The sequence below is a fragment of the Mustela nivalis genome (genome assembly GCF_964662115.1).
Source record: "Mustela nivalis genome assembly, chromosome: 5".
Classification (NCBI taxonomy): Eukaryota; Metazoa; Chordata; class Mammalia; order Carnivora; family Mustelidae; genus Mustela; species Mustela nivalis.
The window spans coordinates 89,974,380-89,995,096 of record NC_139024.1 but is presented as its reverse complement, the minus strand read 5'-3'; the positions used below and the strand labels follow the sequence as shown (position 1 = coordinate 89,995,096).

Sequence of the window (20,717 nt, the reverse complement as noted above, 5' to 3'; positions counted from 1 at the left end):
GTTTCCTTGCTCTGTGGGGAGCCTTTGCCGTTCCCCCTGCTTGAGCCCACTCTCTCTCTCTGACAAATAGATAAATAAAATCTTAAAAAAAAAAAATTCCAAAATTAATGAGCTAAACTTGCAATGCAAGAAATAAGGGGGAAAAAATAATCCCCCAAAATGACAAAAAAGGATACCATAACATAAAAACAGAAATGAATGAAATAAAAATTATTAGAATTATGGCTTCATGGGAAAACGAATAATGTAGATAAACAAAGTTCAAGAAAAACCAATCTTTAAGAGAAGTAAACAGTATTAGCAATGAATTACCATAATCGCAAATAAAATAGAAATAACATTACACATAAAGAAATCAAGTGTCAAAAATGCCCAATTACTTGTTCAAGGTTATAGAGCTATAGAGTGTAATTTATAAAATGTATCTTGAGGGGCACCTGGATGGCTCAGGTCAGTTAAGCGGCTGTCTTCAGCTCAGGTCATGATTCCAGGGTCCTGGGATTGAGTCCCACATCAGACTCCTTGCTCAGCGGGGAGCCTGCTTCTCCCCTCCTTGCCATTTCCCCTGCTTGTGCTTGCTCTCTGTCTCTCTCTCTCTCTCCCTTGCTCTGTGTCAAATAAATAAATAAAATCTTGAAAAAAGAAAAAGAGCATTTACTTATAATGATTTTTGCCCATAGGTCTTAACAGTTTCAACAGCAGTTTTTTGTTTTTTTTTTTTAAGATTTATTTATTCGTTTTAGAAGAGGAGGAGAGTGCATTGGGGGCGGGGGCAGAGGGAGAGGGGGAGGGGAATTTTTTTTTTTTAAAGATTTTATTTATTTGAGGGCTCCTGGGTGGCTCAGTGGGTTGGGCCGCTGCCTTCGGCTCGGGTCGTGATCTCAGGGTCCTGGGATCGAGTCCCACATGGGGCTCTCTGCTCGGCGGGGAGTCTGCTTCCTCCTCTCTCTCTCTGCCTGCCTCTATGCCTACTTGTGATCTCTCTCTGTCAAATTAATAAATAAATAAAATCTTAAAAAAAAAAAAGATTTTATTTATTTGAGGGGCACCTGGGTGGCTCAGTGGGTTAAAGCTTCTGCCTTCAGCTCAGGTCATGATCTCGGGATCCTGGGATCAAGCCCCACATCGGACTCTCTGCTCCGCAGGGGGAGTCTGCTTCCCCTCTCTCTCTGCCTGTCTCTCTGCCTACTTGTGATCTCTCTCTCTCTCTCTGTGTGTTCAAATAAATCAATAAAATATTTTTTTAAAAAGATTTTATTTATTTGACAGAGAGAGAGCAGAAGAGCACAAACGGGGGAGCGACAGAGGGAGAGGGAGAAGCAGGCTCCCCGCTAAGCTGAGAGCCCAATATGGGGCTCGATCCCAGGATTCTGGAATCATGACCTGAGCCAAAGGCAGTCATTAAACCACCTGAACCACCCAGGCATCCCAGAGGGAGAGAATCTTAAGCATTTAAGCGGGCTCCACATCCAGCCCAGAGGCCGAGGTGAGGCTTGATCCCAGGACCCTGAAGTCATGACCTGAGCCAAAGTTAAGAATCAGATACTTAACCTACTGAGCCACCTAGGGGCCCCAGTGGTTGCCTTTTCATAGCATGTAAACATTCTAACTGTATATTTGCTACTAGCGGACTTGAGGTTCACCAAAGCAAGAATTGGTTGCTATGGACGGCATCACAAGTTTCTAGGTTCATTTTTTTTAAATTTTAGGGGCAAAATTCGAACATATTATATAACCCTGAGCTGCAAACAGTGAAATCACTGTCTACAAATTTAGCACATTTCCTTGTTTGAGTAATAAGTTTTGTGTTGGTGGGACATCTGGGTGGCTCAGTCAGTTAAGCTTCTGCCTTTGGCTCGGGTCATGATCCCAGGGTCCTGGGATTGAGCCCCGCATCAGGCTCTCTGCTCAACGGGGAGTCTGTTTCTCGCTCTGTCTGCTGATCCCGCTGCTTGTGCTCTTTCTCTGACAAATAAATAAATAAAATATATTTCTTTAAGATTTTGTTTATTCATTTGACAGAGAGAGAGAAAGCAAGCAGAAGCAGGGGGAGCAGCAAAAGGAGAGGGAGAAGCAGACTCCCCGCTGAGCAGGGAGCCTGATGTGGGGCTCGATCCCAAGACCCCAGGATCGTGACAGGAACCAAAGGGAGACACTTAACCAACTGGTCATGCAGGCTCCCCAAATAAATAAATAAAATCTTAAGAAGACGAACAAGGAGGAGGAAGAGAAGGAGGAGGAGAAGTAGTAGTAGTAGTTTTATGTTAGCAAATGTCTAGAAGGTGGCTGCTGAAACAGGAAAGGCTTGTCTGACAGCAAGGGTAGGAAGAGCAGTCTCTCTGCTAAACAGGCAGAGAGCACATCCTTCAAACAGCTGACTATAGGATCTTCCTAGAAGTAACTAACAGAGCCTCGAATACAACCCAGAGACACTTAGATACAGCTTCTAGGGCTTCTGGCTGCCTCTCTGCATCTCCTCAAAGAGAAGAGAGCTGAAATTACAAGTCTGAAATTACAGTGATGCTCCCATTGTGTAAAGTAACTTCAGTCATTCTAGCAAGTCAATTACCTCTCCAGCCCGGCTCCCCACACCTGCCCCACCTCTCTAACTCTGGAGGCTCTTGTAATACAGAGAAGCTAAACCACATCCTTCTGGAAAAGGTCATCACCTTGCATGATCATTGTTATTCAAATTCAATGTCCGGTCAGCCAACCAATAGGAAACTAACAAGTTCACTAAACCGCTCTGATACAAGAAGATTCAACTAAAAGGACGGAGAGAAGGTTCCGGCAACTAGAAAGGAATTCAGGGGGAAATGGGGAGTTAAGAAGAAAGTCTGTTTCTTTGGTACCATCTGGAATTCACGCTAATTATTTCCATGTCTTTAGTCAGGAATAACACCTTACATAACCAAGAACTTTCGCACACTTGTCATCTCGGCTCATTTACACAATAGCATGGTCTGGCAGCAGAAAGTAATACATCTAGCCAAGCTAGCTTAATGTGGATACCTTTTGAACAAACACTCTGTTTCTCGCCCATTTCTTGACTCAACAAACAACCTGAGGGTCCAGGACAGTGGTTTTTTAACCCTGTTTTTGGATCACTGACTCCCTTGAGGAGTCATGAAAGCAATAGGCCCCCCTTCCTGGAAAAATGCATATACACCCCCGTTTTGCATTCATCTTCAACAGGCTCACGGAGCCCCTTCCTTCCCGAAACCCATGGACTCCGTGTTAAGCTGAGCTCAGATGTGGTCTCCCGAGGGGACATACCTACAGAGCAAAACAAGAAGTCATGGATCTTTGGGGATCTCAGGGTCTGGTGTTCTTCCAGTAACCCTAACTCAAAAACATGGAGCCCCTCTACTCCATCTTTAAAACCCCAGCTCCCTCCATTACCTGAACTCAACCTGGAAACTATGGAAAAGTCTGGAGCTTAACATTAGAATCCCAAACCCTTTTCCTCCTTGCTGACCTAGCCACATCGGACCATTAATGGTTCTAACTCCTTCTGCTCTTCTGCTCTCCACTTACAGGTGGGTATGGAGAGTCACACCTCCTTCCTCTCCATGCACTTGTGAAGGAGAATGAGGAGATGGGAGATCTGTAATACAAAAGACCAAGGACCAAGCTATGATCTGATGGGGCAGAGACAGAACATCTAAAATGTTCCCTTTTACCCACATGCAGGCCACTCACCTACAAACGCTCATACACTCGCTCCAAGGTTTTCTGAGAGACTGTGGCTGTTCTGCCCCATGACCCTGTTCTCTAAAGGCCGTGGGCCCCCAAACATCCTTCTCAGCCTTCAGAACCAATTAGGGAGCCACCATCCATTATCTAATGTAAACCTTTCTTTAAAGGGACCATACATTCCACCCGAGCTCTCCCAGCCAATAAACAGTGCCACCAATCTAATGTCTGAGCAAGGAAAAATGAAAGGACATAGGTTTGGGAGACCGGATGACTGTGGTCAAATCTCAGTTTCTCTGTTTATTGACTGAACCCTTGGGCAGGTCAAACCTCTGGCTCTCTTTATTCATTAGGAATATACCTCTGGGGCTGTTACAGAATCCCAGGAGGTAATTTGTAAGAACCTCTGCTTTGAGCTACTATCTGCCTCATCCGATCTTGGGTTAAGGGGCAACCCTCTAGGGTCCCTCCTTTTTCAGGAGCTTTGTCCTATAACCCAATAAACTCTGCTTACAAAACAAACAAACAAACAAAATATCTTGGACTAACACAGACAAAGGCTACTATTTAAGGAGTTCTTTTCATACCCCCCAAACTGGCTGTCCCTTAAACTTTAAGTGTTTTGAACTTCCCGGCCTTGGTATATACTTCGATCTGGCGACCAAATCCACACCCAGCCCTTCCGACTTCCTCAACTCAACTGTCTCTCTTCTCCACTGTGGTCATGGCGGAGTCTCCTTTGTCTTGCCTTCGCCAGTTCTCTGCTGCAGGGCGCTCTGCCGATGGAGGGGAGAGGACAGTCCCGTGGACCATTTCCAGGGTACAGGGACTCATCTACACGTGTGTTGATTTTAAGTATTAAAAGCAACCCGGAGACCAAGGAAAGACCTTTTTTAAGAAAAGCATCAATCAAAGCAAAAAAGGAGAAAGTCCACAAGCCATCAGGTCCAGAGGGGGCAGGGTTGGCGTCTTAATCAGAGCTTCCCTCGCTCCTCCCTCTCCCCGGGCTTTTGTGGTCGAGTTCCAGTGGGTTCTCTTCCCCCGCCCAGACTCACTGCCCCGCGGGCGCCAGGTGCTCCTTCCCCTTCCACCTCCCGGGCTTCCACCCGTTCCCTCTGCGGAGATCTCCACCGAGGATGCGGCCAGATCAACGCACCAACCGGCGGCAGAACTGCCGGGCGCCGGGCAGGCGAGGAACCCGAGCCGAGGGCGAGAGCTCAGCGGGTCTGCTGGCTTCCCGCGCGGAAGCGCGTTCCGGGGTTGCCAGGACACCAGCCCGGCGCGCCCCCGCCCTCTGTCGGCGCCGGGGTCCCGGGCCCACTCCCAGCCAGCAAGGGCGGGCGGCGCAGGCCCGGACCTCTTCGAGGGCCGCTCAGAGTTGCTGGACTTCTTTTTTTTTTTTTTTTTTTTAAAGAACTGTGGTTTTTCTCAAAGGCAGATTTCATTATTGGAACTGTAGCCTCGGGTGGCAGTGAAGGATGGGCCGTGCACAGAGCTCGCAGATGCCTGTTCATAATTGGCATTGATGAGGCAGGATCACCTACCACTTTTCTGGGCCAGGCGCCCTGCTGGATGTTATCTTCCCTAAGCAGCCAGCTGCATTTTTCAAAATAGAAAGCTGAATTTGAGCAAGGACTTGCTCAAGGTCACCCAAAAAAACCCGAAGATTCATTTCCAAGTTTCCTCACTCCGAATGGACCACTCTTTCCATCATACCAACTTGAATGTGTCTCTAATGCATTCAAGCATCTAATTAATCTTGCATGGAAAATTTTTCCCCAAGCCTGGTTTAAGTCCCTCAATTCAAATTCAGACCTAATTTCTCCCTTGGTGAAGTGGGGAAAAAAATAGACCATATTTTTCTTCTTCTTCTTCTTTTAAAGATTTTATTTATGTGATAGAGAGCAGGAGCAGGGTGAGGGGCAGTGGGAGAGGGAAAAGCAGACTTTTGGGTGATGGGGAGCCCCACAAAGGGCTGGATCCCAGGACCCAGAGGTCATGTGCGACCTGACCTGAGGTCAGCTGCTCAACGGCTCAATCCACTGAGCCACCCAAGTGCCCCCAAGTTTTTATTCTCAATTTCTAATCAATTATAAAAGAAATAAATGGTTACTGCTGAAATCTTGGAAAATACAGAAAAACAGTGTTGATACCCAGGATCCCACAATCCTAATAAACCACTTTTTCTGGATATCTATGGTCATATAAGAAATCATCCCCAAACTCTGGGGCTTTAAACAACTATCATTATTATCTCCTGATTCTGGGGGTTGGCTAGGGTAAGGTAGGCTGTTCCTGCTTAGGGTCTCTCATGAGACTGCAGTCAGAAGGTGCCTGGAGCTTCCTGCTTCGTGTCTGGTGACATGTGTTGGCCATCAGCTGGGACCTCAGCTGGGGCTTTGGCGTATACTTCTAGCAGGTTCCACAGCGAAGTCAATGGGAGATGGCCCCATCTTTTGCTCCCAGTTTCCCACTCTAACATGCAGGACCCTATTTCGTGTTCACAGACCTGGGCAGGGATCACCTCTGAGAAGGGACAACAGGCAGAAGGCTGGGAGGTGTAAGCAGGAGGATGAGGCAGGTGGCTGCAAGCCCCAGCTAAGGAGGGTCCATTCCTTCTCTCGCTTGGCTCCGATGCCTCCTGTGACCCCAAACCCTTGAAGGCAGCTGGGACAGCGCTAAGAAGTAGGTGCCCAGGGACTCAGAAGAAACCAGATACCAGATGGGGAATAGTATCAGATAAACTCTACTCCCTTCCTTTTGGCCAAGGCCAGACACAAAGTGCCTGAGAAATTTGAGCCTTGGAAGATGGCATTATCTGATGGCCAGAGTGGTCGGGGACGTTGGTAAAAAGCCTCTTGTGTTTGGTAAGCCTCAGGAGTTGCAAGATAAATTGGGGAGGGGGTCTTAAATACTACGCATTGCAAACAGCCCCTATAGGGGAGCCTCTCTTCTCCAATGTCAAGAAAAAATCACGACATACCCTCCTTTAACATGCCTGTCCCTCAAACACCCAGCAGAGGGCAGTGTAAGCCAGGCCATGGGAAATACAAGGGGCGGGAGAGTTCACTTTTGCCTTCAGGCTGAGGCATCACAAGGGCCTCAGACAAAGAGGGCGCTGGGAAAATGAGGGCAGAGTGGATTACTGAAACCCAATCACCTTCGAAGACCTTCAGGGATACGCAAGGGGGCTTGGCAGAGGTGAGGGAGAGGGAACTTTAATTACCTCAGAACCTGCTAACATTACCGGTACCCAAATCCTCACCACCCGTTCAGGTAAGGAAACCGTTCCCAAGAACCTGCTACACGCAGAGCCATGTGCTAGGGACAGGGATTCAAAGGTGAGTAGAGGGGCACCTGGGTGGCTCAGCGGGTTAAGCCTCTGCCTTTGGCTCAGGTCATGATCTCAGGGTCCTGGGATCAAGCCCCGCATCGGGCTCTCTGCTGGGTGGGGAGCCTGCTTCCCCCTCTCTCTCTGCCTGCCTCTCTACCTACTTGTGATTTCTCTCTGTCAAATAAATAAATAAAGACCTTTTTTTTTTAAAGGTGAGTAGCGCCCAGTCCCTCTGATATGCCACTCTCTTCACCTTCATGATCTTAGTTAATCCTTACAATAGAAACCACGCTGTAAGAGCCATCCCCATTTTACAGATGAGGAAAGACAGACTCCGGGGGGTGAGGTAGCAGTCCAAGGAGTAAGTGACAAAGTTGGGAGTGTAAACCCAGTCTCTCTAGATTCAGAGCCGAGAGTCTCACCGCTCCACGAGAGCCTTCTTAGTATGTGCCCTGAGCAGGGAGAGGTCCATTCGCCATCTCCTTACCAGCCAGGCTGTTCCCATCTTAAGCTGCCAGACTGCCTAGGAGACGGTGCTTGTCCCGACAAGCACAAAAATCCCCTTGGCCTGGGTATTGGAGTAACATAAACAAATAAGATTTTTAAATATATGTAACATATACAATGGAGCGCCTGCGTGGCTCAGTCGTTAAACATCTGCGTTCAGCTGGGATCATGACCCCAGGGTCCTGGGATGAGTCCTGCATGGGGCTCCCTGCTCAGTGGGGAGCCTGCTTCTCCCTCTCCCTCCCCCTACTTGTGTTCCTTCTCTTGCTGTGTGTCTCTCTGTCAAATAAATAAAATCTTTAAAAAAAAAAAAAGCATATATAATATATAAAACAGACACACAGAGTAAGGATACCAGCAAATGGAGTGTGAGGCCTGTTCTCCAGAGATCCAGAGGGAGAAGGCTGAATTTGATGGGGTTGTTGTGGAATTCCTTGAATACCAGGTTTGACCCAATAGAAAATGGTCCCTGCAGATCCCCCAGTGGAAGAAGGAGGCGGAAAGCGGTGTGTGTTCTGTACCCTCATATCCTCCCTTTGCCCCTCCAGGTCCACTCCCCACTGTCCCGACCCCACTCTGAGCCCAGAGGCTGACTGGTATGGAATGCATTCCCAGCAACCTTGAGAGGCAATGGAGAGAAGAGGGGGGAGGGAGAGGCAAGCTACTCAGCTTCTGTGAGACTCAGTTTCCTCAGCTTCTGTGAGACTCCGTTTCCTCATCTCTAAAGGGGGATAATGGCAGTACCCACTCTGAAAGGTAATGGAGAGGCTTAATGAATAAACACACACAAAGCACTTAGAATGACATGCACGTGGTAAGAAGCCAGCAAGCGTGCACTTCTGTTAAGAGCATTTCCTGCTAGGACTGATTTCTATAATGAAATACAAACTCAAATCGGATGCCAGAGGAACTGAGCAGCATTTGGCCTGTTCTCCTGGGGAAGGAGAGAGGAGAGAAAACAGTAGAAGCAATTTTCATTGTTGCAAGTTGTTGAAGAGCCAGAGGCCCTTGGGGAGGGAGGAAAGTCATCCTCCTCACCCTGCTCACCACACACTCTGTGAAGAGAGCTGTTGAATCCCTTTGTGTCCCCAACCCAGGGAGTGAACAGGACCAAAGACAAAGAGCCTCTGGAAGGACTGCCTATGGGAAGCAAATGCTTTCTGGGGCAGATGGGCTCCTCAACACAGACTCGAAGAAAAAAATGTCAGAATGGCTGGGCAGGGAGCCCATTGATCTGGGAAATTCTCCCCCTGGAAAAGGAGAGCCCAAGACAGAACTAGAGCAATCATATACGGTAGATTAGGAAACTAAAAACAAGTTAGGGTTTAGAGAACAGTCTAGCTAAAAATACCCCAGCTGAAGCTGTGAAAAAAGGTCATCTGATCCTTTTTATACAGCAGAGGTGTGACAGAGGGGTTACCCAGCTCATAGGGGAAGAACCATCTAGAAAATAAAGTTGCTCACAGCCCAAGCTGGTGGTCAGGTGAGACACCCCACTGAGCTCTGCGGTCTGCTGCTTCAGGTCCAACTCCACCTTGCTCTCCCCTACAAGCTTCAGAATAAACAGACTTCCCTTAGGAAAAAAGAAGAGGAAAACAAAAGCCAGGGAAAAGCCAGTGGCTTTGGGCTGATGTGGCCTGAAGCATAAAGTAGTAAGTAGTGGGAGACCTGCTTTCTGCTCAGAGGACACCAGTGAGAGTTCAGGACTTGGTCACGTGCTATAATCCATTGGGTGGGACTCCTGTCTTTATGAAATATCTAGGCTCAGAAAAACAAGGTGTGTCCATTCCTTACCGAACACTGGATATCAGTTCTTGTTACAAAATGGCAACATGGTCATTGGTGTTCATCCATGGAGGGCCTCACTTTGTGCCAGGCGTTGTGGTGGAGGGCTCAAAGCCTCTCACACCTCGGGACAAGCCTGTGCGGTAGGTACAATGAGTATTTCCATTCTCTCGATCTCTGTCTGAAGAGATGAATTAATTTCCCAAAGGTCACAGGACCTTACAGATCCCAGGCCACATCAGACCTATGTGCTTCAGAGAGCCTATCCCAGGAGCACCTGGCTGGCTGAGTCAGTAAAGGGTACAACTCTTGATCTCGAGGTCATGAGCTTGAGCCCCACGTTGGATATAGAGATTACTTAAAAATAAAATCTTAAACCCCCCAAAAAAGTGCCTCAGTTGGTTAAGTGACTGCCTTTGGCTCAGGTCATGATCCTGGATCGCAGGATCCAGTCCCTCATCAGGCCCCCCGTTCAGCAGGGAGTCTGCTTCTCCCTCTGACCCTCTCCGTCTCATGCGCTCTCTCTCTCTCATTCTCTCTCTCTCAAATAAATAAATAAGAATCTTTTTTTTTTTTTTAAGTTTATTTATTTATTTATTTGACAGAGAAAGAGATCACAAGTAGGCAGAGAGGCAGGCGGGGAATGGGGGGGAAGCAGGCTCCCTGCTGAGCAGAGATTCCTGATGCGGAGCTCGATCCCAGGACCCTGGAAGCATGACCTGAGCCGAAGGCAGAGGCTTAACCCACTGAGCCACCCAGGCGCCCCAATAAATAAGAGTCTTAAAATAATTTTTTTTTGGGCAACTGGGTGATGGACATTAAGGAGGGCATGGGATGGAAGAGTGTTATATAAGACTGATGAATCACTGCCCTCTACCTCTGAAACCAATAATACGCTATATGTTAATTAACTGAATTTAAATTAAAAAAAAAAAAAACATTTCGGTGGTGCTAATACTGACTCACCAGAGTTCTGTCCTTACATCTCACATGCCCCAACTCCATTATTATTCCATCTATATTTTGCAACCATGAGCCCAGGTTGACCCTAAAACTGGGAGTCTACACTTTCCTGGGAATCCAACACTGACTCCCTCCCTGGAAACCTCTCAGATAACACTGAACAATGACACCAGAAAAGCTCAGTGCTGATCAAAGGCACAGAGGGGCTAGATCGTGTGTGTGTGTGTGTGTGTGTGCATGTGTGTGTGTGTGTGCATGTGTGTGTGTGTGTGTGTGTGTGTGTGTTGTCCTGATGCCACTGCCCAACATCTGAAGGAGCTTCAGTGGCCCCAATACTTCTTGCCTTTCATCCTCACCTTATTCGTCTTGGAAGCCCTTCCCTACTTGTTCTTTGTTCAGACCCCACCATTGCTTCCTTCCCTCCCTAGGCATCAGCCGCCTGCTTCATTTAAACTTTTGCTTTCTGCTTCTGCATTTTGGTCTTTGCATTAGTCATCCATTGCCATAATACTGCTCTGTAACAAACTCCCCCAAAACTTGGTGGCCTACGGCAAGCATATATTTAATCACTCATGAATTTAGAGGCCAACGAGGTTAATATACTTCAGGCTGTGGGTCAGCCTGGCTCCAGAAAGCCCCTCAGATTCAGGTTTGCTCCTTGAGACTGGATCTCCTTCTCCTGGGATCAGCAGTTCCCCAAGGCAGGCTCTTCTCACATCCAATGGCATCAGCACAAGAGGGCTGGGTGAAACAGCACGCTCTCACTTCCGCCCATATTCTGTTGGCCAAAGCAAGTTACGTGGGAAAGCCTAAAACCACTGAAGGAAGGACAGATACTCCATCCATACCAGTTGGGGTAGGTGACACAAAATCACATGATACAGGGCATGGCTGTGTACTATAAATAAGGGGAGGGCGCTATGAGTTGAGAACTGTAATTTGAGCCGATGAAACTTCATCTATCCTCAGTAGTTCCTTCAAAATATGGAGTGGGGAGAGGTTGCGACTGGGTGGCTCAGTGGGTTAAAGCCTCTGCCTTCAGTTCAAGCCCTAATCCCAGGATCCTAGGTTCGAGCCCCCCACCCCAATAAGGTTCTCTGCTCAGCAGGGAGCCGGCTTCCTCCTACCTCTCTGCCTACTTGTGATCTCTGTCCGTCAAATAAATAAAATCTTTAAAAAAAAAAAAAACCACACACACACACACACATCAGGGTGTTTGAGGTTGTTGGTACTTGTTGCTTTTAATATTTTATTTATTTGAGAGAGAGGGAGAGTGCGCACAAGCAGGGGAACAGCAGAGGGCGTTGCAGAGGGAGAGGGAGAAGCGAACTCCCGGCTGAGTCAGGGAGCCCTGTGTGGAACTTGATCCCAGAACCCTGGGATCATGACCTGAGCCAAAGGCAGACCCTTGACTGACTGAACTACCCATGGGTCCTAGTCCTTGTTACTTTAAAGTGGAGGGAAATACACTTTCTCTTCTGTCTACGCCTACTCCTGTGACAAAATTGTGATCTAGTTTTCTGACACTTGGACTGCTTACTGGGTTGGCTCTATGCAGTGTTGGCGAGAGTAAGACATCACTTGCCGGACAGCCCGCTTCCACCAAACCAAATGTCCTCACGATTCTCATGCTCTAGAATAAGGCATGGGCCCGTTCTCCCAACACTCCAATCTTTTCAAATTCTGATTCTGCTTTTTTCATTTTCCAGAAACCCTCTAAATCAGATCTGCCTTTCTCCCGGATGAAACAGGTCTTTAAAAAGTTCCAGATGTTCCTGGCTCAGCGACACAAGATTCCGATTTAAGGAAGGAATTGGGGCAGGAACGAGGCAGAACTGCATACTTGACACATTTTTCTTCGAAGCAGAGACGCTTGAATACAAAACCTTCGTATTTAGGGAGCGAGCCTTTCAGAGCAGATGAAGAAGAAAAATTCAGAAATCATCACTATTGGAAACAGCATCCTTCAAATGTGGCTTCGATTTATTCTAAGAGATGGCATTCAAACCACCGCTGAGCACTTAACCGAGTCCATTTAAAGGGAAGGAATCCAATGATTACTGTGACAGGCAGGAGCAGTTCACTGGGAAGCCGGCAGCTCCTGTTACTCATCCCAGAGACCAGGATCTGACACTGAAACATGAGTGGCAGAGCAGTTTCTCCTGGTGATGATAGGAAATGAGAGAAAAATCTATGAGGACCGTCTTCAAGGCACCCATGCTGGCTGGGGACTGTCAGTGCACAGCTGGACATTAATAAATTTACACCAGTAAAAAGAAATGAGAGGCATGGTGTGTCTGGTCCCAGGGCCATGGGCAGTCCACTTCATATCAGAAGTCCATGGCCCTGCAGGAGGCCCCGGAGGCATCAAATGTATAGACAGTAGAATGCTGGCTCTGGGGCACTGGGGAGGGGTGGGGGGGCTGGTGTTGCCTGGGGACAGAGTTCCAGCTGAAATGGACGAAAACGTTCTGGAGATGGGTAGTAGTGTTGGTGATACAGCAGTGCCACTGTCCTGAAGGCCACCAAATTGTAAAACAGGATGGTAAGGATGTCATGTAGATTTCACAATAAAAATTAATTTCTTGGGGTGCTGAGTGGCTCAGTGGGTTAAGCCTCTGCCTTCAGCTCAGGTCATGATCTCAGGGTCCTGGGATCGAGCTCCATGTTGTGCTCTCTGCTCGGAGGGGAGCCTTCTTCCCCTCTCTCCCTCTGCCTGCCTCTGCCTACCTGTGATCTCTGTCTGTCAAATAAATAGATAAACTCTAAAAAAATTTTTTTTTAATTTAAAAAATAAAAAATAAATAAATAAGCAAGTAAAAATAAATTTCTTAAGCCCGTGATGATTGGAAAATCTACCCAGCAGTTCATCTAAATGCACTTTTCTGCACCTATATTATATTTCAGTGACAAGATTTAGAATGGTGGAGGGGCACCTAGGTGGCTGTCTGTGAAGTGTATGCCTTCCGCTGGTGTCATGATGCCTGGGTCCTGGGATCAAGTCCCATATGGGGCTCCCTGCTCAGCAGGGAGTCAGCTTCTCCCTCTCCCCTGCTATACCCCACTCATGTTCTCTCTCAGATAAATAAATCTTTTTTTAAAAATGTGGGGAAATAAATTTGAAGATGAGAGACACAAAAAAGTCCCGTGAAGAAAGTGAAACCGGAAACAGGGACAGAAAATGTGAGGAGGAGGCAAGACTCAGGACACAGGGCTTGCTAGCCTAGGTTGCAGATTTCACTCTCTCCTAAGAACATCAAGGAGCAATTTAATACTTTTTCTTTCTTTTTTTTTTTTCTTTTTTTTTTTGCAGGGAGCGATTAATTTAAAATTCAAGTACTTAGCACAACGTGCCAAAGACTTACTGTTCAATGTATTTATTATATCAAAGAGGACACTGTTCATTCCAAGTAAATAGAAGCCTTCTTATTTATAATTGAAATTTTGTTTCAGCAAAATTCAAGGGCTTTTTGTTTTAAAACTTTATTTATTTTGTTTTAGGATCTTTTTTATCTGGCATGGTTTTGCATGAAAAACAAATGTGATAAGTGTTCCTTAAAAGTCAAAGAGAAACATTTTTTTAATTTAAAGGATTTTATTTATTTATTTATTTATTTGAGAGGGAGAGACCATGCAGAAGCAGGGGGAGGGGCAGAGGGAGAGGGAGAAGCAGACCCCCGCACTGAGCAGGGATCCCGAGGTGGGGCTCAATCCCAGGACCCTGAGATCATGACCTGAGCTGAAGGCAGATGCTTAACTGGCTGAGCCATCCAGGCACCCCAGGGAAAAATATTATATGTATATGTATATACATGAATGTGTATACATATATACACACTATATGTATGTGTGTGCATGCAGTTGAGGGGGACAAGTTTTCTTAAAATAAAATCTAAGCAATTTTCTTAAAAACCCATGACAAGCCTGGGTAGCTCAGTGGATTAAGCATCGGACTTTAGCTCAGGTGATGACCTCAAGGTCCCAATGATGGCAGGCTCCAAGGCTCCATGTTCATCAAGGAATCTGCTAGTCCCTCTCCCTCTGCCCCTTCCCCAGCTTGTACTTTCTCTCACTCTCTCTCTTTCTCAAATAAATAAATAAATAAAAATCTTTAAAAAAGAAAATCCATGACCATATACTGTTAAATTTTGGCTTTGACTTAGGGCTCAGCTAAAATCAGACCCAAGTCCTAACTCTGGGGACTAGAGAGGTAAGGAAAAAGTCTGGGGTGAGGTCCCAAGGAGCTAGCCGCAAACTCCAGTTTGGGGAAAGACAGCTCTCCTGTCTGCTCTGCTCTGTCTTTACCAGCTTCTCCTCTGTGTTTCTGCAGCTTACCCTTCTACCCCAACTACCACAATCCAAATGCTTCCCCTGAGTTCATGCTGTCTGGGGAAAAGAAAATGTCAAGTGTCTTTCAGGCATCGATATTTTGCAAGACTGCTCCAAAGTCATTAATTACTGCCTTTCCTTCTCAGGCTGCCAAGTGTCATCTAATACCTTCGATGTATCATTCCGTACAGTCCCTGCTCCAGTGGGGGTAACACTGTCATCCTCAGAACTGACAGCCGGAGTTAAAGCACTTACCCGTTATTTACCCGCCTGTCACTGAGGGCAGAGAGTGAGCCAACTAGTGCTTTCATGAGCCCAGATTTAACTTGTGAGGCTCCCGGTCACTCGTTCAGCTCTTACTGCTACTTAACGATGGAAGAACAGACACTGTTAGGTAAAGACCCTTCTGATTGCTGGATGACATATCCTAGGTAATGCCTGCTTACCCACATCCTACCCTCAAGTTTGCTGGAATCTGTCCCACGTGTGGGATGATCTTGGAAGAAGAAGGAAAGGAGAAAGAGGGACACTGAAGATACTCATTTCATCAGTTACATTTCTCAAGGCAGAGAAGGCTTCTCGGCTCCAGCTTCCATAACACACAGATACTGCTCTCTTCATGGAAAGTGTAACACTGCCAGGAGCTGGAACAATGGCCCACAAAGCTTCCACTCAGCTCGAAGACTCTGCTCACACGTCCCCCCCCCCCCCGGTTGGGTGTGTGCCCACCAATGCTGATTCCTTTTTATATCCATGTTCAGCTCTCGGGTCCCTGCACAGCCCCCACCTGACTACGAGCTCCCAGAGGGCAAGGACTCTGTGGGTGCGTGGCAGCCATTCCGTAAGTGTTTCTGGGACCGAACTAAATTTACGTCATCTCCATATTCCATCAACCAAGTAGAGTATAGTTCTTTTTCTGTCAGCATTTAGAAAGTTTCCAGGGATGTTTCCAAACAAGTAAAGTTGCCCTATTAGGCCTCAAACCCTGTTACTGAACTCTTTCTAAAATGCCTCGAATATTTCCTTGATTTGTTAACAAAATACAGTGCTCGCTTTGGCAGCACATATACTTAAAAAATGTTAACAAAATACAGCAGATTTAATGTAGCCTTTCCTTGACATCCTGGGGGTATTCATTGGCTTGTGAGCTTGGCTGTTCTAAGGGAGAGATTTACCATGGCTTAAATGAGAAAGCTTGTTCTCCCGCCCGGGACAACACAGGACTCCACAGGATTGAGGTGAAGCTGTTTCCCCCTTGCTATTATCCCTGGGGGTTTCCCTTCTCATGACCCTGGCCCCTAAGACCACATCCCAGCCCATGGAGAGGAAGAGGCAGAGGGAAGAGCTTGTGAGATCAGGCACATCTCACTTCTTCTAGCCAAGGGTCCAAATTAAGCCACTTGGCCATGCTTAGCCATAAGAGAGATCCTGCAGGTCCAGTCCACGGGAAATTTGGGGGGTTCTAGCACTAAAAGAGAGAAGGGGATAGTGAACATTGGGGACAGCTTATAGTGTCTGCCACAGCTGTCTTTTATAAATTTTCATCATGGCTCTATTCTGAACCATGCAGGGCTGACTCCTAGCAAGGACCCGGCCTACTCAAGGTTGTGGGTTCTTCTGCTCCATCACCATTTGGTGTTATGAATATGCTTGCTTCTAGAGGCCCCCACTGTTAATGTGCAGAGAGCTGGAAAACCAACAAGCCAAGCTTTTTAGAATTACATGTTTTAACTTTTTTAAAGATTTTATTTTATTATTTGACAGAGAGAGACACAGCGAGAGAGGGAACACAGGCAGGGGGAGTGAAAGAGGGAGAAGCAGGCTTCCCGCCCGATGCGAGGCTCAATCCCAGGACCTCGGGATCATGACCCTAGCCGAAGGCAGACGCTTAACGACTGAGCCACCCAGGTGTTTTAAACACATGCGTGCGTGCATGCGTGTGCGAACACACGCAAACACACACTCAGCCGGGAAGCTGGGAGAGAGGTAAGCTAGGCCTGGGAGCCAAGCTGCTTGGGTTGAAATTCCTGTTCTATCACTCACTGGCTCTATGTCCTCACGCAAGTTACTTAACCTCTCTCAGTTTCTTCATTCATAAAATGGGAACGATAATAGCAATTTACCTCATTGGGTAGTGAGGATTAACTAATTATTCTATATAAAGCATGTAACCCGGCACATAGCAAGTGCCCAATAAGGGAAAGCTATTATTATTAATATGGAACAATTTACTGATTGTACAGGCTCTGAGTGACAGTGGGAAAGACCCTCCTTTGAACTGAGCTTCTCATGCTTTATGGCAGCTTTCCTCTCCGCTTAAGGGATCTTTTTCCTCACCCCTGTGCTCTGGGCTGGGCCCCAGATGGCTAAAGCTTCTAGAAGCCAGAGGGCCAGAGCAGTGAGTATCAATGGAAATTGGAATCAATTTGAATTTTGATATGTTTTATCTCACGCACATCCTGCATGCATTTTTAATAGCGTCTCAGAGACAATGGAGTAAGCCGATATCAAATGAAAATTGCATTAATGTTAGGATTTCTAATCCTGTGTTTGGATTTCCATTCTCCTGACGTCCTCGCAGACAGAGGCCCCATTTCAAGAAGGAATAATGGAAGTCTGTGTTCTAATTTATTCAGTGCATTTTGTGGAATGGCTTCTCATCCGAAGTCTCTAGACGAAAGTCAGAGTGACTAGCTCTCCACCCCTAAAAGCTCAAGTGACAAGGAGGGAGGTGCAGGGAAGTCAGATCCTCGGGCAAGTGAGCGGATTTGACCCCAAGAACGACAAACATCCCATAATGACTGCATCCCCCAAATCCCACAAAGGCTGGGGTCTGCCCAGATATCTTTGTGATGGGAGAAGCATGTGGGTGAGTGGCCTGCTTGAGATTCTCTCTCTCTCTCTCTCCCTCTGCCCCTCCCTCAAAAAAAAAAAAGGCAGAGTCTGTCCATCACAGCATAGTGCTGGTCTTTATGACTGGAATTGTGATTAGTCAGGGAATATCAAAACCCTAAAATATCCCATTTTTACGTGTTCCATACTTTAATTTTGAATAGGAATCCATGTACAAAGATTGCAAAATCAAAAACTATAAAAAGGTATACAAGGCAGGCATCCAAGCACGCCCTTCCTCCACCCCATCCCAACAGAAGCCACAGTTTCTGCTTGTGAATGCCTTCCAGAGCCAGCCGATCAAATACCAGTCTGTTTCCTGTTCATCCCTTTGTGCACAGCGCTAGCATACATTCACGCTATTCTCTTCACTGTTAGAGGTATTTTCACAGCATTACATACAGAATTTCTTTATCTTTTTTTTTTTTTAAAGCAAACTCTGCCCCCAATGTGGGGCTCGAACTCACAACCCGAGATCAAGAGTCACGTGTTCAGGACGCCTGCGTGGCTCAACTGGTTAAGCCTCTGCCTTCAGCTCAGGTTACCATCCCGGGGTCCTGGGATGGAGTCCCGCATCGGGTTCCTTGCTTAGCAGGGAGCCTGCTTCCCCCTCTGCCTGCTGCTCCCCGTGCTTGTGCTCATGTTCTCTCTCTCAATCTCTCTTTGTCTGACAAATAAATAAATAAAATCTCAAAAAAAGGGGGGGGGGTCACATGTTCTATCAACTGAGCCAGACCAGCACCTCCAGAATTTCTTTCTTCTAGATTCCCTCAAGAAAAGAAAAAAACACTACACAGGACCCCTGGCCGTGGTCAAGGCAGGTAAGAAAATAGCTTGTTATTTGTGCAGCCCTAAGAAAACTGCTCAGGCGCGTCCTCCAAGGAGAATTATGGGTTAGTCAAACCCACCGCTGAACAACAGGCCAGGGCTCAATAACGTGCTCTCTGTATATTGTTATAATGAAAACCACAGGCCCCAAATGGAGTCATTTAGGTTAAGGCTCCAAGTCAGTAAACCCAGACTTCTTACCCAACCTAACTGCAGGCTCAACCCCCCAGAAATGTGACCTCTCACCAGTATAACACAGGAATTTCCTGGGCAGCCCTAAGAAATTTACTGATAGACCCCTTGAGTTCCCCTTAGGAGTGCGACCTTGCCTAAAACAATGGATCCTTGGCTGATAATTTCCTTTTATTTTCTGCTCCCTCTCTACCTTTAAAAACATTTCCTTTTCTGGGGCCTTCGGAGCTCTCCTCTACTTGCTAGATGAGTTGCTGTCTGATTTATGAATCAATTACTAAAGCCAATTAAATCTTTTTTTTTTTAAGATTTTATTTATTTGACAGAGAGAGACACAGTGAGAGACAGAACGCCAGCCAATTAAATCTTCCAAATTTCTGGGGCACCTGGGTGGCTCAGTGGGTTAAGCCTCTGCCTTCGGCTTAGGTCACGATCCCAGGGTCCTGGAATCGAGCCCCGCATCAGGCTCTCTGCTTAGTAGGGAGCCTGCTTCCCCCTCTCTCTCTGCATGCCTCTCTGCCTACTTGTGATCTCTGTCTGTCAAATAAATAAATAAAATCTTTAAAAAAAAAAAATCTTCCAAATTTCTGCAACTGAATGTTTGTTATGTTTGTTATGTAACGCCTTCCCCCAACTTCTAGCCCCTTGTAGTACCAGAGTATCTCAGGCCCACAATGGAAAGGTGGTTTCCCACCCAACACAACCTCATCATTCACAACCACACTTCAATGAAGGCTTCTTACAATACACATGCACTTCTTCTGAAATTAGAAAAAAGTTAACAAATACTACTCTTCACATACAAATCAGTAAGGGATGTTGCTCCATTAACACGTGGCCTAGGGTGCCTGGGTGGCTCAGTGGGTTAAGCCGCTGCCTTCGGCTCAGGTCATGATCTCAGGGTCCTGGGATCAAGTCCCGCATCGGGCTCTCTGCTCAGCGGGGAGCCTGCTTCCTCCTCTCTCTCTCTGCCTGCCTCTCTGCCTACTTGTGATCTCCCTCTGTCAAATAAATAAATAAAATCTTTAAAAAAAAAAAAAAACACGTGGCCTAAAAGCTCTGTGTCTGTTTCCCCACTGTCTAAAATGAAGATCTCTGAATCCAGCCTATTTCCGATGCATTTCACAATCCGTTACAAATATCAGAAGACTTTACCCCCTAAACAGTTCAGCATGCATGTCAGCGACTAGACTCAATATTGGTTCAGTGTGTGTTTTTTTTAATTACACACAATGAAGTGTTTTGACACCAGTCTTGACGGACGCCTACAACACCTCAGTTAGCCAAGATCGTGACGATGCGCCATTTTCTATCTGCCAGTCAGGTAAAGTCTGCTCTTTTAGGAGCTGCAGCTGGGATGGTGAGAGAAAATCCCATCAGACTCAGCGTTAGTGATAAGTGGATACTTGATTTAGCTCAAACCAAAGATGCACTGTAGGAATAGAATGTTACAGAAAAATGCTGCTTTCCAAAGCATCAAAAATGGTTCCGTGTACCAGCTGGGAAGGATAAGTGGGAGGCATTGAAAACTCACAGGATTAAAATTCAAACAGAAGCCACAGAGACCATCAACTCTGAAAAGGGTTTGACTTAAATAGTTTGGGTACTCGAGTGGCTATCTGTCTCTACAATCACCCTTTCTCCTCTCTTAGCACCTTCCACCCCCCAGCCATTGGTTACTTTATGTACCTCTGACTCCAGCATGCCAAGGTGTGGTTAAGACGTCATTGAAAATACCCAGAGGATAACTGACTTCAGATGTCACAACCTAATCCGTTGTGTCACGTGAAAGAAAAAAAAAAAAATCTGTTAATGGAAGAAATGTAGTGTCTAGAACGAAGAAGATCACGGGTCAAGAATGTGAGAATGTCTCCAGCCCTGTCCAGGGGAGAGTGTGCTAAGTCTGGCCAAGGCAAATATTCCAGGCCTGTATCCAAACAGTTTAAGACAGTGTCAGCCACTAACCCATCACCCGACTCATTCCCCTTGCTATGCTGCTCTGCTCATTAAGCAGACTTCTGAAGATATTTGTTTCTCAAGCCCACAGGAGAGAAAATGCAATGGCCACTTGCCCCAAGCATCTGATCGACTTGGCAGTTTCAGATCTCACCATTCTGGTTTGTTAGTAATTTCCTGTGAAAGGGGATAGCAGGTTCTGGGCACAAGTGGGGTGGGGAACACTCAGATGTTT

General features: G+C 46.6%; 1 protein-coding gene across 6 annotated transcripts in view; it reads right to left on the bottom strand.

The window, feature by feature from the left end:
- The window catches only part of SPATS1 (spermatogenesis associated serine rich 1), a 50,342-nt gene that overhangs the window by 18,810 nt on the left and 10,815 nt on the right, over positions 1-20,717 (bottom strand). For 3 of the 6 annotated variants that reach the window (XM_082733202.1, XM_082733198.1, XM_082733201.1), the window contains exon 1: positions 4,398-4,833. Coding sequence is in view for 5 of the 6 variants with exons in the window: in XM_082733198.1 (XP_082589324.1) it covers positions 4,398-4,530 (133 nt within the window). In the remaining variant the exon portion in view is untranslated. The other 3 variants (XM_082733203.1, XM_082733199.1, XM_082733200.1) reach the window with 3 other exon arrangements.